The sequence below is a fragment of the Heterodontus francisci genome, chromosome 23 (genome assembly GCF_036365525.1).
Source record: "Heterodontus francisci isolate sHetFra1 chromosome 23, sHetFra1.hap1, whole genome shotgun sequence".
Lineage (NCBI taxonomy): Eukaryota > Metazoa > Chordata > Chondrichthyes > Heterodontiformes > Heterodontidae > Heterodontus > Heterodontus francisci.
In genome coordinates this window covers 44,560,305-44,573,585 of record NC_090393.1, presented here as the reverse complement: position 1 = coordinate 44,573,585, position 13,281 = coordinate 44,560,305, and the positions used below count along the sequence as shown (strand labels likewise).

Sequence of the window (13,281 nt, the reverse complement as noted above, 5' to 3'; positions counted from 1 at the left end):
GGCTAACCCTTTCCCTAGTTACCCTCTTGCTCTTTATATACGTATAAAAAGCCTTGGGATTTTCCTTAATCCTGTTTGCCAATGACTTTTCATGACCCCTTTTAGCCCTCCTAACTCCTTGCTTAAGTTCCTTCCTACTGTCTTTATATTCCTCAAGGGATTCGTCTGTTCCTAGCCTTCCAGCCCTTACGAATGCTTCCTTTTTCTTTTTGACTAAGCTCACAATATCCCGCGTTATCCAAGGTTCCCGAAACTTGCCAAACTTATTCCTCTTCCTCACAAGAACATGCCGATCCTGGATTCTAATCAACTGACGTTTGAAAGACTCCCACATGTCAGATGTTGATTTACCCTCAAACAGCCGCCCCCAATCTAAATTCTTCAGTTCCTGCCTAATATTGTTATAATTAGCGTTCCCCCAATTTAGCACCTTCACCCGGGGACTACTCTTATCCTTATCCACAAGTACCTTAAAACTTATGGAATTATGGTCACTGTTCCCGAAATGCTCCCCTACTGAAACTTCGACCACCTGGCAGGGCTCATTCCCCAATATCAGGTCCAGTATGGCCCCATCCCTAGTTGGACTATCCACATATTGTTTCAAGAAGCCCTCCTGGATGCTCCTGACAAATTCTGCCCCATCCAAGCCCCTAGCACTAAGTGAGTCCCAGTCAATATAGGGGAAGTTAAAATCACCCACCACTACAACTCTGTTACCTTTACATCTTTCCAAATTCTGTCTACATATCTGCTCCACTACCTCCCGCTGGCTGTTGGGAGGCCTGTAGAAACCCCCCAACTGCACCCTTCCTATTCCTGAGCTCCACCCATATCGCCTCGCTGCATGACCCCTCCGAGGTGTCCTCCCGCAGTACAGCTGTGATATTCTCCTTAACCAGTAATGCAACTCCACCCACCCCTTTTACATCCCCCACTGTCCCGCCTGAAGCTTCTAAATCCTGGAACATTTAGCTGCCAATCCTGTCCTTCCCTCAACCAAGTCTCTGTAATAGCAACAACATCATAGTTCCAAGTACTAATCCAAGCTCTAAGTTCATCTGCGTTACCTGTTATACTTCTCGCATTGAAACAAATGCACTTCAGACCACCAGTCCCGCTGTTCTCAGCAACATCTCCCTGCCTGCTCTTCCTCTTCGTCTTACTGGCCTTATTTACTAGTTCCCCCTCATTTATTTCACTTGCTGTTCTCCTGGTCTGGTTCCCACCCCCCTGCCACATTAGTTTAAACCCTCCCGAGTGATGCTAGCAAACCTCGCAGCCAGGATATTTGTGCCCCTCCAATTTAGATGCAACCTGTCCTTCTTGTATAAGTCTCACCTGTCCCTGAAGAGATCCCAATGGTCCAGATATCTGAAACCCTCCCTTCTACACCAGCTGTTCAGCCACGTGTTTATCTGCACTAACTTCCTATTTCTAGCCTCACTGGCACATGGCACAGGGAGTAATCCCGAGATTACAACCCTCGATGTCCTGTCTTTTAACTTTCTACTTAACTCCCTAAACTCCCCCTGCAGGACCTTGTCACTCTTCCTGCCTATGTCGTTGGTACCGATGTGTACTACAACCTCTGGCTGTTCGCCCTCCCCCTTCAGAATGCCCCCTGTCCGTTCAGAGACATCCTTGACCCTGGCACTGGGGAGGAAACATACCATCCTGGAGTCTTTCACGTCCACAGAAGCACCTATCTGTGCCCCTGACTATAGAGTCCCCTATAACTATTGCTCTTCTGCTCTTTGTCCCTCCCTGCTGAACAACAGTGCCAGCCGTGGTGCCACTGCCCTGGCTGCTGCTGTTTTCCCCTGATAGGCCATCCCCCCAACAGTATCCAAAACGGTATACTTGTTAGAGAGGGGGATAGCCACAGGGGATTCCTGCACTGACTGCCTGTCCCTTCTAGCGGTCACACATCTATCTGCCTGCACCTTGGGTGTAACCACTTCTCTAAAACTCCTGTCTATGACGCTTTCTGCCACCTGCATGCTCCTAAGTGCATCCAGTTGCCGCTCCAACCGATCCATGCAGTCTGTGAGGAGCTGCAATTGGGTACACTTCCTGCAGATGTAGTCATCCAGAATGCTGGAAGCGTCACGGACATCCCACATCTCACAGGTGAAGCACTTCACCCCTCTAACTGACATTTCTAGCACTAATTAATAAATTAATTTAAAATAAATAAATACTTATTAAATCCTTACTAAATTGTTATAATTAACTATATGGTCCCTAGTACTAGATTCCTACTATAAATATTAAATGCTAACTAAATACAGTAATCTCCTCCCTCTGGTTTAGTTACTCTACTTATTAATTAGTTAATTAGGGTTTTAATCAATTTTTATCCATGTTTTATTTTCAAATTCAGTAAAAATTCCCTACCAGCCAATCAGGTCACAGCTTTCCTGTGACGTCACTTTCTGTTTTTTTACCAGAGCTAAGTTTTTTATACTTACCGGTCTGGAACTCCGCCCTCCAAGTCTTCTCCTTGGATGCAGGCCACAAAACCCTGAGGTAAGTTTTTTATACTTACCGGTCCGGAACTCCGCCCTCCGAGGCTTCTCCCAGTCAGCTGTGCTCTTTGGAAGCTCTCGGCTCCCCTCACTCTGAGGACAGGTAGGAAATGAAAGGAGCTCCTCACTCCCTCCTCACCGAACTTCCTCAGTTACCAAACTTCCACTATAGCACTCTAATGCAACCCAAGTCAGCACTCTAGTGCAAACAACGTAAGCACTGTAGGATGGCTCACTTTTATACTGACTGACTCTAGCCCCTGAAAATTGGTTTAAGCCAATTCTCTAATTAACATGGTGCAGCTGCAAGCAGAGCCTGAGTGAACCCTGATAAAAGCTGGTCTAAAACTCACTTTCTCCAACCCTAACAACAACTGTTAAGTTAATCTGCTAAATAAAAGACAGATTAGATTTAAGATAAAATTAACCCTTAATTATCCTCAGTTACCAAACTTCCACTATAGCACTCTAATGCAACCCAAGTCAGCAAAATTTAGTATGAGTATGTTGCACATTTGGGGCTTACCTATCTCAACAGTAGTAAAATGACTCCCCGTTGGCTTCCATGTCTCATCAATATATGTGAGTAATGCAATCTTAAATAATATATATTCTAAAGTATAAAACATCAAGAATTATTGATAAAGAACGAGGATAATAAAAAGTAAGTTTAATCGATTGGTTAGAAACTAAGCTAGAAAAGACAGGCAAAGGAAACTATATTGTTCTCGATGGCTTACCTGATATTCAAACGATGGGCTTAACTGATAGTTCAGCATCTCTTGATGGAACACAGGTGTGATGCTTCCCGACATCGGGGGAACAATCCACACCCAGTCTGCAGGACACCCTCCTCGACATCTATATTCATTTTCCATATGTTTCATGAAGGACTCCGTAGCAGAATGGTGATCCACAATTGTCACTTTATCAGACTAAATAGGGAGAAAACACTTTCAATGAGCACGTAATTTATTGTAAGTTGTATTTATTGAATTTATTGGGAAAATTGGGCAAGTTTGTACTTACCTGAAAGCTGTAGAGGACAGCAATATTTATTTCAACTAATGCTTGATCTTTCCAAAGGGAAGATGTCTTTCTAGTGTCAAGCCCCATTTGCTTTGCTACATTCTACAAGAAGATCACATACAAATAATTTAACAATAATAAAATCTATAAAATAACCCCTTCCTGTTTACATCAAATAAAATACTAGCAATTGGAGGGAAGTGTATGAGGTTTCACTGTCTAATGGATGAGGTAAACATTACTGAGTCAGATGGTCTTTTTTCACCTCTCTGTGAGTTTATAAGCAACCATTCAATGAAATTATTTGAAAGGCTTCGTCCAATATTAGTCCAAAGTAAACCCCCAGCTAACGTGGTTATGATGTTCCACACAAGCAAGTTCAAATCCACATGTGGGCATGATTTCCCATACAGACCACAGATTTTAATCATGGTCAGACTTCCATTATGGGTGCTAAGATTCTCTGAAATTTTCTGAAAATATCTAAGGTAGAATTCTTGAAAAACCTTGGGCATTTGTCGCAAATTGCACAGGATAGAGCTTGGTGTCCAGTCATGGAGAAACACTTGAGTAGTGAGACACGGAGAAACAGAAGAGAAGCAAAACAAAGCAAAGGAAACTCAGACAACAGAGAAATTAAGAGAAATCAGAAGCATCAGTCAAGATGAAGAGCAAAAAGGAGTAAATCTGAGAAACTGAGAGAACAAACAAGGGCTAATAGCAGGAAATAGGTACAGTAAATTATTTCTGATTTATGATAACTGTGGATGAATTTTTCCTGTATATATGAGTGAGAGAGCTTGGAGAACGTTTCAATGTTTCCATTTTCTTCCTTTATTTGTTCACACTGTATACAGAGAAAAAGTGTGTAATTTCCTGATGGCTCAGTTGTTAAGAACACCGGCTGGTGTGAAATTCCACCATATGGACTAGAAAAGTCTCAGTTCAGTCTGTGCGAGGTTCATTGAATTCAAGCAGGACAACAGTAAGAATGCCATAATTAGTCTGTCTCCTGGACCTGGGGGAGGGATAGGAATATAGGAAGATAGGAACGGGAGTAGGCCTGTCCCGCCATTCAATGAGATCATGGCTGATCCACGGCCTAACTCCATATACCTGCCTTTGGCCCATAAAATCTGTCCCAGATTAAAATTAACAACTGTTCTAGCTTCAACTGCTGTTTGTGGGAGAGAGTTCCAAACCTCTACTACCCTTTGCGTGAAGAAGTGCTTCCTAACATCTCTCCTGAACGGTCTGGTCCTAATTTTTAGACTATTCCCCCTAGTTTTAGAATCTCCAACCAGTGGAAATAGTTTATCTTTATCTAGCCTTTCTTTTCCTGTTAATATCTTGAAGACTTCAATCAGATCACCCCTTAACCTTCTAAATTCGAGCGAAAATAGGCCTAATTTGTGTAATCTCTCCTCGTAACTTAACTCCTATCGTCCAGGTATCATTCTTGTAAACCTGCATTGCACTCCCTCCAGGCCAATATATCCTTCCTAAGGTGTGGTGTCCAGAACTGCTCACAGTACTCCAAGTGGGGTCTAACCAGGGTTTTGTACAGCTGCAGCATAACCTCTGTGTCTTTATACTCCAATCCTCTAGATATAAAGGCTAGCATTCCATTAGCCTTTTTGATTATTTTCTGTACTTGCTCATGGCATTTTAAAGATCTATGCACCTGAACCCCCAAGTCTCTTTGGACATCCACTGTACTTAACCTCTTCCCATTTAGAAAGTACCCTGCTCTAGCCTTTCTTGGTCCAAAATGGATAATCTCACACTTGGTTGCCTTGAAATCCGTCTGCCACAGTTTTGCCCACTCGCCTAGTCTGTCAATATCTCTTTGCAATTTTATGCTATCATCTAGACTGTCTACAATGCCGCCTAACTTTGTATCATCAGCAAATTTGGATATATGCCTTACTATGCCATCATCCAAGTCGTTAATGAATAATGTGAATAATTGAGGCCCCAACACAGATCCCTGCAGGACACCACTAGTTACATCCTGCCAATCGGAGTACTTACCCATTATCCCCACTCTCTGTCGCCTACCACTCAACCAACTTCCTAACCATGTCAATAATATGCCCTCAACTCCATGGTCTTCTACCTTAGTTAACAGTCTCTTATGTGGGACTTTATCAAATGCCTTCCGGAAGTCCATATAAATAACATCCGTAGACATTCCCTTGTCCACTACTGTAGTCACCTCTTCAAAAAATTCGATGAGATTTGTCAGGCATGGCCTTCCCGTCATGAATCCATGCTGGCTGTCTCTGATTAACTGAAATTTTTCTAGGTGTTCAGTCACCCTATCCTTGATTATAGACTCCAACAACTTGCCCATCACAGATGTCAGGCTAACTGGTCTGTAATTTCCTTGGTTCCCCCTTTCACCCTTCTTAAAAAGTGGAGTGACATGTGCAACTTTCCAATCCAGAGGGACCACTCCTGAATCTAGGGAACTCTGAAAGACTATAATTAGAGCATCTACAATGCCCTCCCCTACTTCCTTTAATACCCTCGGATGGAAACCATCAGGTCCTGGAGATTTCTCACTCTTTAGTTCCATTAATTTCCTTGGTACTGATGTTTTACGTACGTTAATTGTATTAAGTCCCTGTCCCTTATCACTATTCATTTTTTTGGGACTTGCAGCAAGTTATTCTCCTTTTCAACTGTAAATACTGAGGCAAAGTAATTGTTCAACATGTCTGCCATTTCCCCATTATCAATGACAATATCTCCAGTTTCAGCTTTTAGTGGGCCTGCATTGCTCTTGACCACCCACTTTCCCTTTATTTAGTTTAGTTTAGTTTAGTTTAGAGATACAGCACTGAAACAGGCCCTTCGGCCCACCGAGTCTGTGCCGACCATCAACCACCCATTTATTCTAATCCTACACTAATCCCATATTCCTACCACATCCCCACCTGTCTCTATATTTCCCTACCACCTACCTATACTAGGGGCAATTTATAATGGCCAATTTACCTATCAACCTGCAAGTCTTTTGGCTGTGGGAGGAAACCAGAGCACCTAGCGAAAACCCGCGCAGACACAGGGAGAACTTGCAAACTCCGCACAGGCAGTACCCAGAATTGAACCCGGCTCGCTGGAGCTGTGAGGCTGCGGTGCTAACCACTGCGCCACTTTGCCGCCCTTTATGTAACTATAAAATTTCTTCTTATTGATTTTGATGTCCCTTGCAAGTTTCCTTTCATAATCTCTTTTATAGCTGCTTTGTGACCCTTTGCTGGTCTTTGTACCGATCCCATTCAGCCAGATCTGTGTTGCGTTTTGCATTTTTGTAAGCCCTTTCTTTATGTTTTATGCTATCCCCCAATCTCTTTAGTGGTCCATGGCTGTTTTTTCTGTGAAGTGGAGCTTTTTCCTCTCAGGGGTATATACTCGCTCTGTATTTCGTTAAATGTTTCTTTAAATATTCTCCACTGTTCTTCAGTCGTTTGACCCATTAACAGATCTTCCCAGTTTACTGTGGACAGTCTCTATCTCATCCCGGTCAAGTCAGCCTTACCCAAGTCTAAAATTCTAGTAGCTGATTCGTGCTTTTCACTTTCAAACGCTATCTTGAATTTGATCATGTTGTGATCACTATTTGATAAATGTTCACGCACAGTTAGGCTACTAATTAAATTTGGCTCATTACTGATAACTAAATCTAATATTGCCAGTCCCCTTGTTACATCTAGGACATATTGCTGTAGGAAACTATCCCGGACACATTCCAGAAATTCACTACCTTTCTGACAGGTGCTAGTCAGCCTCTCCCAATCTATGTGTATGTTAAAATCCCCCATTAATACTACTCTGCCTTTGTTACACACTTGCCGAATTTGTGCATTTATACAATCTAACACCTCAGAACTGCTACCAGGGGGTCTATACACAACACTTATTACAGTTTTAGAACCTTTTCTGTTCCTCAATTCCACCCATAAGGTCTCCACTGTATGCTTTCCCCTCATTATATCCTCCCTCACCAATGAGATGATATTATTTCTAATCAGTAAGGCTACTCCACCCCCTCTGCCATTTTCCCCGTCCCTCCTGTAAACTTTATAACCAGGTATACTCAGTTCCCAGTCCTGACCATCCTGCCGCCACATCTCCGCAATGGCCACCACATCATAATCTTCCATTTGAATTTGCGCCTGCAGCTCATCAAGTTTATTCCTTACACTCCATGCATTTGTGTAAAGAACTCTTATTTGGGCTATACCCCCTAACCTGTCCCTCAGCACTGATGCTTTATTCGCCTGTTTATTATTTCTCTCTTCTGGTTTAACCAGTATACCTCTTGCAATTTGGTAACAATCAACCTCACCACTAAGCTGCACTCCTACCTTCTCCTTTAACTTCCTGTTTTTCCATGCAACTGAACCATCCCCCCCACTATTTAGTTTAAAGTCCTATCTACAGCCCTAGTTATGCAATTTGCCAGGACTCTGGTCCCAGCATGATTCAGGTGGAGCCCGTCCCATCGGAACAGCTCCCTCCTTCCCCAGTACTGGTGCCAATGTCCCACGAATTTGAACCCATTTCTCCCACACCAATCTTTGAGCCACGCATTTACCTCTTTAATCTTATTGACCCTTTGCCAATTTGCTCGTGGCTCAGGTAGTAATCCGGAGATTATTACCTTTTTCATTTTGCTTTTTAATTTAGCCCCTAGCTGCTCATATTCCCTCAGCAGAACCTCTAACCTCACTCTACCTATATCATTGGCGCCTACATGGACCAAACAACAACTGGATCTTTCCCCTCCCACTCCAAGTTCCTCTGCAGCCCAGATGAGATATCCCAAACTCTGGCACCAGGTAGGGACTCTCAATCTTGGCCACAGAGAACAGTGTCTATGCCCCTAACTATACTATCCCCGATTACGACTACATTTCTCTTTTCTCCCCCCACTTGAATGGCTCCCTGTACCACGGTGCTGTGGTCAGTTTGCTCATCCTCCCTACAGTCCCTGCTCTCATCCACACAAGGAGCTAGAATCTCGAACCTGTTGGACAATGGCTGAAGCTCCTGCAGCACTACCTCCTGGAACCCTCTACCTGCCTCACTCATAGTCACACCAAAATCAATCTTGATTCTGGTCCCAATTGCCATCTGAAGTTTCTGCTGAGAGTGTGCTTATGCAGACTTTGGGTGAGGACGGGATTGTGTTTGGTTTTGATGCCTCCTCAGCTGAACCAATAACAAGTCTTCACTAACTTGGTTTAGTGATGAAGATTTGCTACTTGAATAAGGAGGATGGTTTATGCCGTAGAGCTAAATGCCAGTATGAGGCAGAACTTCAAGAGAGAAGGGAAGAGAATAAAATTGGAAAAGATCAAAAGATTTTAGTTTTTCGAAGTCTATTCATGATTGGGGCACTGCAATTTCAACAGAATTTTACATCCAGCATAATTTAGTGGCATATCAAGCACTATCCTATAAACAGAATGAAAGCTTCTACAATGCATAATCAGCTATTAGCAAGCCTTATGAACATGCTGTCAGCATTCCAATTTTAACGACACATTTTTGTGAATGCCCATTTCTAATGTTCTCCCGGCCAGTCTTCCCATGTTCCACCCTCCATTCACTTGAGTTCATCCAAAACTCTGCTACCCATATCCTTATCCTAACTCAGCTGAAGGGGAACATTGCAGAATGCAAAAGCAAAATACTGCAGATGCTGGAAATCTGAAGTAAAAACAGAAAATACTGGAAATACTCAACAGATCTGGCAGTATCTGTGGAGAGAGAAACAGAGTTAACCTTTCAGGTCCATGACATATCATCAGAACTGGGAAGAGTTAGCGATCTAACAGGCTTTAAGCAAGTGAAAGGGGAGAGGGTGGGAAAAAGAACAAAAGGCAAGGTCTGTGATAGGGTGGAAGGCAGCAAAGATTAAATGACAAAAGGGTTCATGGTGCAAGGCCAAAGGGAGTGGTAATGGGCTAAACAAACGCTCCGTCTAGAGGAGGACAGAATCATGAACATCTGCCATCTGAAAACAAAACAAGAAAAAATAAGAGAGAAAAACCAAAACCAGCAAAGAAAAAGGAAACGATATAGGGGAGAGGTTATGATCTGAAATTGTTGATCTCAGTGTTGAGTCCAGAAGGCTGTAAAGTGCCTCATTGAAAGATGAGGTGCTGTTCTTCAAGCTTGCATTGAGCTTCATTGAAATACTGCAGGAGGCTGAGGAGAGAGAGTTCAGAGTGGGAGCAAAATGGAAAATTAAAATCACAGGCAACTGGAAGCTCAGGATTCTGCTTGTGGACTGAACAGAGGTGTTTTGCAATGTGATCATCCAATCTGCATTTGATCTGCCCAATGTAAAGGAGACCACATCATGAGCAGCGATTACTATATGCTAACTTGAAAGAAGTACAAGTAAAGGAGTATTTGGGGCCTTGGTCGGTGAGGAGAGAAGAGATATAAGGGCAGGTGCTTTATCTCCTGCATTGTATGGAAAGGTGCCATGGGAAGGGGAGGTGTGAATGGGAAGTGGATCAGAATGTTGTGGAGGGAAGAGTCCTTTCAGAATGCTGAGGGGAGGGAAGGGAAGATGTGTTTGGTGGTGGCATCATGCTGGAGGTGGCAGAAATGGCAGAGGATGATCCATTGTATATGGAGACTGGTGGAGTGGAGGATGAGGACAAGCAGAACCCTATCATGGTTTTGGGAGGGAGGTGAAATAGTTGAGAGCAGAAGTGCATGAAATGGAACGGGCACGCTCGAGAGCCCTGCCAACCATGTTGGGGGTGGGGCAAGAGGGCGGGGGGAATGAGTTTCCCCCCTTCTGAGTGGACTTCTGGCATTTCTACAGTGGAACACACCAGCTAGCCCACCCCTGTTAGTGGCCGTGGGAGACCTAGTTCATTTTGGGGCCTCATTTGTAATAGAACAGCAAGGGGTGGCTGGAGTTTGAGCCCAACCCCTCCCCGGGTCAACCTTCACCAACAAACCCCCACCCCCCAGCTCCCACTTTGAGTCCTACATTCCTAGACCAAAATTACCAGTTGATTAGCATCCTTCCATCTACAAAAGATGATGGATATGCAGCAAACAATGCATTTAAGTGGGGTGTCTTCTCTTGGTGCACCTTTGCTGAAGGCTGTGAAGGCCAATCCTTGAGAGGTAGGTTCTGCCACAAGTGAAGATGATTCACAGCCATGCAGCAAGGTGCTGAGAACACAGGCTTTATAAACCATCAGCTTAGTCCAAAGGGTCAGCTTGGTGTTATCCCATGCGCGTTTCACAAGTCGGCCAAAGGTGGTAGCTGCTTTCCCTATGCGTGTATCAAGCTCTGCATCAAGGGACAGATTGTCATAGTGGACCTAAGATAACAGAATTTGCTAACCACTTCCAGTGGGGGGTTATTTAGTGTGATCAGAGGCAGAGATGCAACACCTTGTTCCATGAACACGATTTTCTTGACGCTTATAGTCAAGGAGAACAAGTTACAGGCATGAGAGACAATCCATGAGTCTTTGTAGCTGAGTTTCCATGTGAGCGACTAGCACAGCATCATCAGTGTAAAGGAGTTCTCTGATCAGGGTGCGATGTGTTTTTGTCTTTGATTTCAGCCCTGATAGATTGTAAGGCTTGCTGTCTGACCTAGTGTGCAGGTAGACTCCTTTCATATCTGTAGGGAAGGTGAAGGTCAGGAGCATGGAGAAGAAGATGCCAAACAGAGTGGGGGCTAGGACACAACCCTGTTCCACTCCATTCTTCACTCTGAAACTGTCGGAAATGGAGCCATCAAACTGTTCAGTGCAGTGCATGTTATCATGGAAGGAGTGGATGAAACTGAGGAGCTTTGGTGGACAGCTAATTTTCCCCAAAATCTTGTAGAGCCCTGCTCTGCTGACGGTGTCGAATGCCTTAGTGAGATCCATGATAGTATGGCAAAGGGGTATATTCTGTTCCCTACACTTCTTTTGTAGCTGGCGTATGGAAAAGATCACATCCACAGTAGATCTGCTAGCATGGAACTGCACAGTGCTTCTGGTTACACTCAATCTGCAAGTAAACAGTCTTTTAAGTATGACCCCAGCAAAGGCCTTCCCCATGATGTTAAGGAGTGCGGTACCTCGGTAGTTGTTGCAGACTCCTCTGTCGCTTTTGTTTTTGTATAGTATGATGATTTTGACATCACACATCTCCTGTGGAACAGAGCCTACTTTCCAGCAGAGAAGGAGAAGGTCATAAAGGTGTGGCAATAGATGGGACTTCCCATGCTTGAGCAGTTCAGCTGGGATTCCGTCCTTTCTGGGTGTCCTTCTGTTCGCTAGATAGTCTATGACCTACTCGAGCTCCAGTAATGAGGGTTCTTCATCTAACTCATCCCCGACAACCAGTATCTCCAATGTTTAATAGTAAAGATGCTGATTCATTTTGGAAATAAATCCAGCACATAGCATTACATTTTATCATTCCATGTCACTTTTAAAGAATCCACAATGGCCACAGGAGGTTGTGCTTCTGTCGTACTAATAGTTTCTCACTACATTCACATGACTCCCATTTGAAATGCAGCATGAAAATCTCCCTATGCAGCTACTAATTCCACATTGTCTCAAGCTGCAACTTCAATCTAGATTTGCTTGAAACGTTTGTGTGGCTGTGGAGCAGCTCTGTGGCAATGTTACTACAACATTGGTGTAAAATGGGCCAAGGCAGAAAACTGGCAGTAGTGGATTGGTCGCAATGGAAAAGAAAATTAGGCAGGATGTATAAACGACAACCAATCTGCTAATACCTGCTTCACCCCAGTCTCTGAAGTGAAAAGCTCTACCCAATTCTCCAGAATCCATTGCCTGCTCCAGTCTGCATTGACTTCATTTGTTTATATTCGCCTAGCAGTGTATATCTGACTGTAGTGTTCTCGTTTACCAAAAGCGTACTACCGGAGGCACATTATCAAGAAACTCTGAGAGCACAATGAGCACTTCTCCATTCATTGGCTTTAATGGACAGGAGTCACAGTTACATCTATGCTGCTTCCTGGTAAGTGCACCCAGTGGGTATGACTCTATCCCACAAGCATTACTGCTACTGACTTCCATCCATCAGCTCAGCAGTGATGCCGGGGCCAAATGAATTGACTTCACTGTTGTTGGTTATGAACAGCCTGGCCTCTTCAGTCGTCTGAATCCCTGACTGTGCCAAGTCACTCTTGAAGCACCCCCCCAAGCCACGCATCATCCTGACTTGGAACTATATCGTCGTTCCTTCACTGTCACTGGGTCAAAATCCTGGAACTCCCTCCCTTACAGCACTGTGGGTATAGCAGCACCACAAGGAATGCAGCGGTTCAAGAAGACAGCTCACCACCACCACCATCTCAAGGGCAATTAGAGATGGGCAATAAATGCCGGCCTGGCCAGCGCCGCTCACATCCCATGAACAAATAAAAAACATTGTCTATCCAGCACTTTCTTGGTCTTCTGCAGCTTCTTGTTCTATGTACCTCTGGCCGTGGGCCATCAAATGTGTTCCAGCTGGTTGTGTCTTGAAATGTGCCCAAACCAACACAGTTTTACTCATGTTCCATTCACACCTTATCAGTTCGTCCCTGCAAATCTGTTTTCAATGTTACTGTAAAGTCAATGTCATCAGCAAATCTGGGATTGTTTAAAATATTGCAACATAAGAAGGTTCCTCCAATATCATCTGTTAGTGCAAGATT

The 13,281-nt window shown here is 43.9% G+C and overlaps 1 protein-coding gene across 3 annotated transcripts in view; it reads right to left on the bottom strand.

The window, feature by feature from the left end:
* nos1 (nitric oxide synthase 1 (neuronal)) overlaps positions 1–13,281 on the bottom strand; it is a 144,751-nt gene that overhangs the window by 52,474 nt on the left and 78,996 nt on the right. For all 3 annotated transcript variants that reach the window (XM_068055179.1, XM_068055180.1, XM_068055181.1), the window contains 2 exons: positions 3,561–3,662; positions 3,272–3,466 (listed from right to left, as the gene is read on the bottom strand). In XM_068055179.1, coding sequence (XP_067911280.1) covers positions 3,272–3,466; positions 3,561–3,662 — 297 coding nt within the window. The remainder of the gene's footprint in view (positions 1–3,271; positions 3,467–3,560; positions 3,663–13,281) is intronic.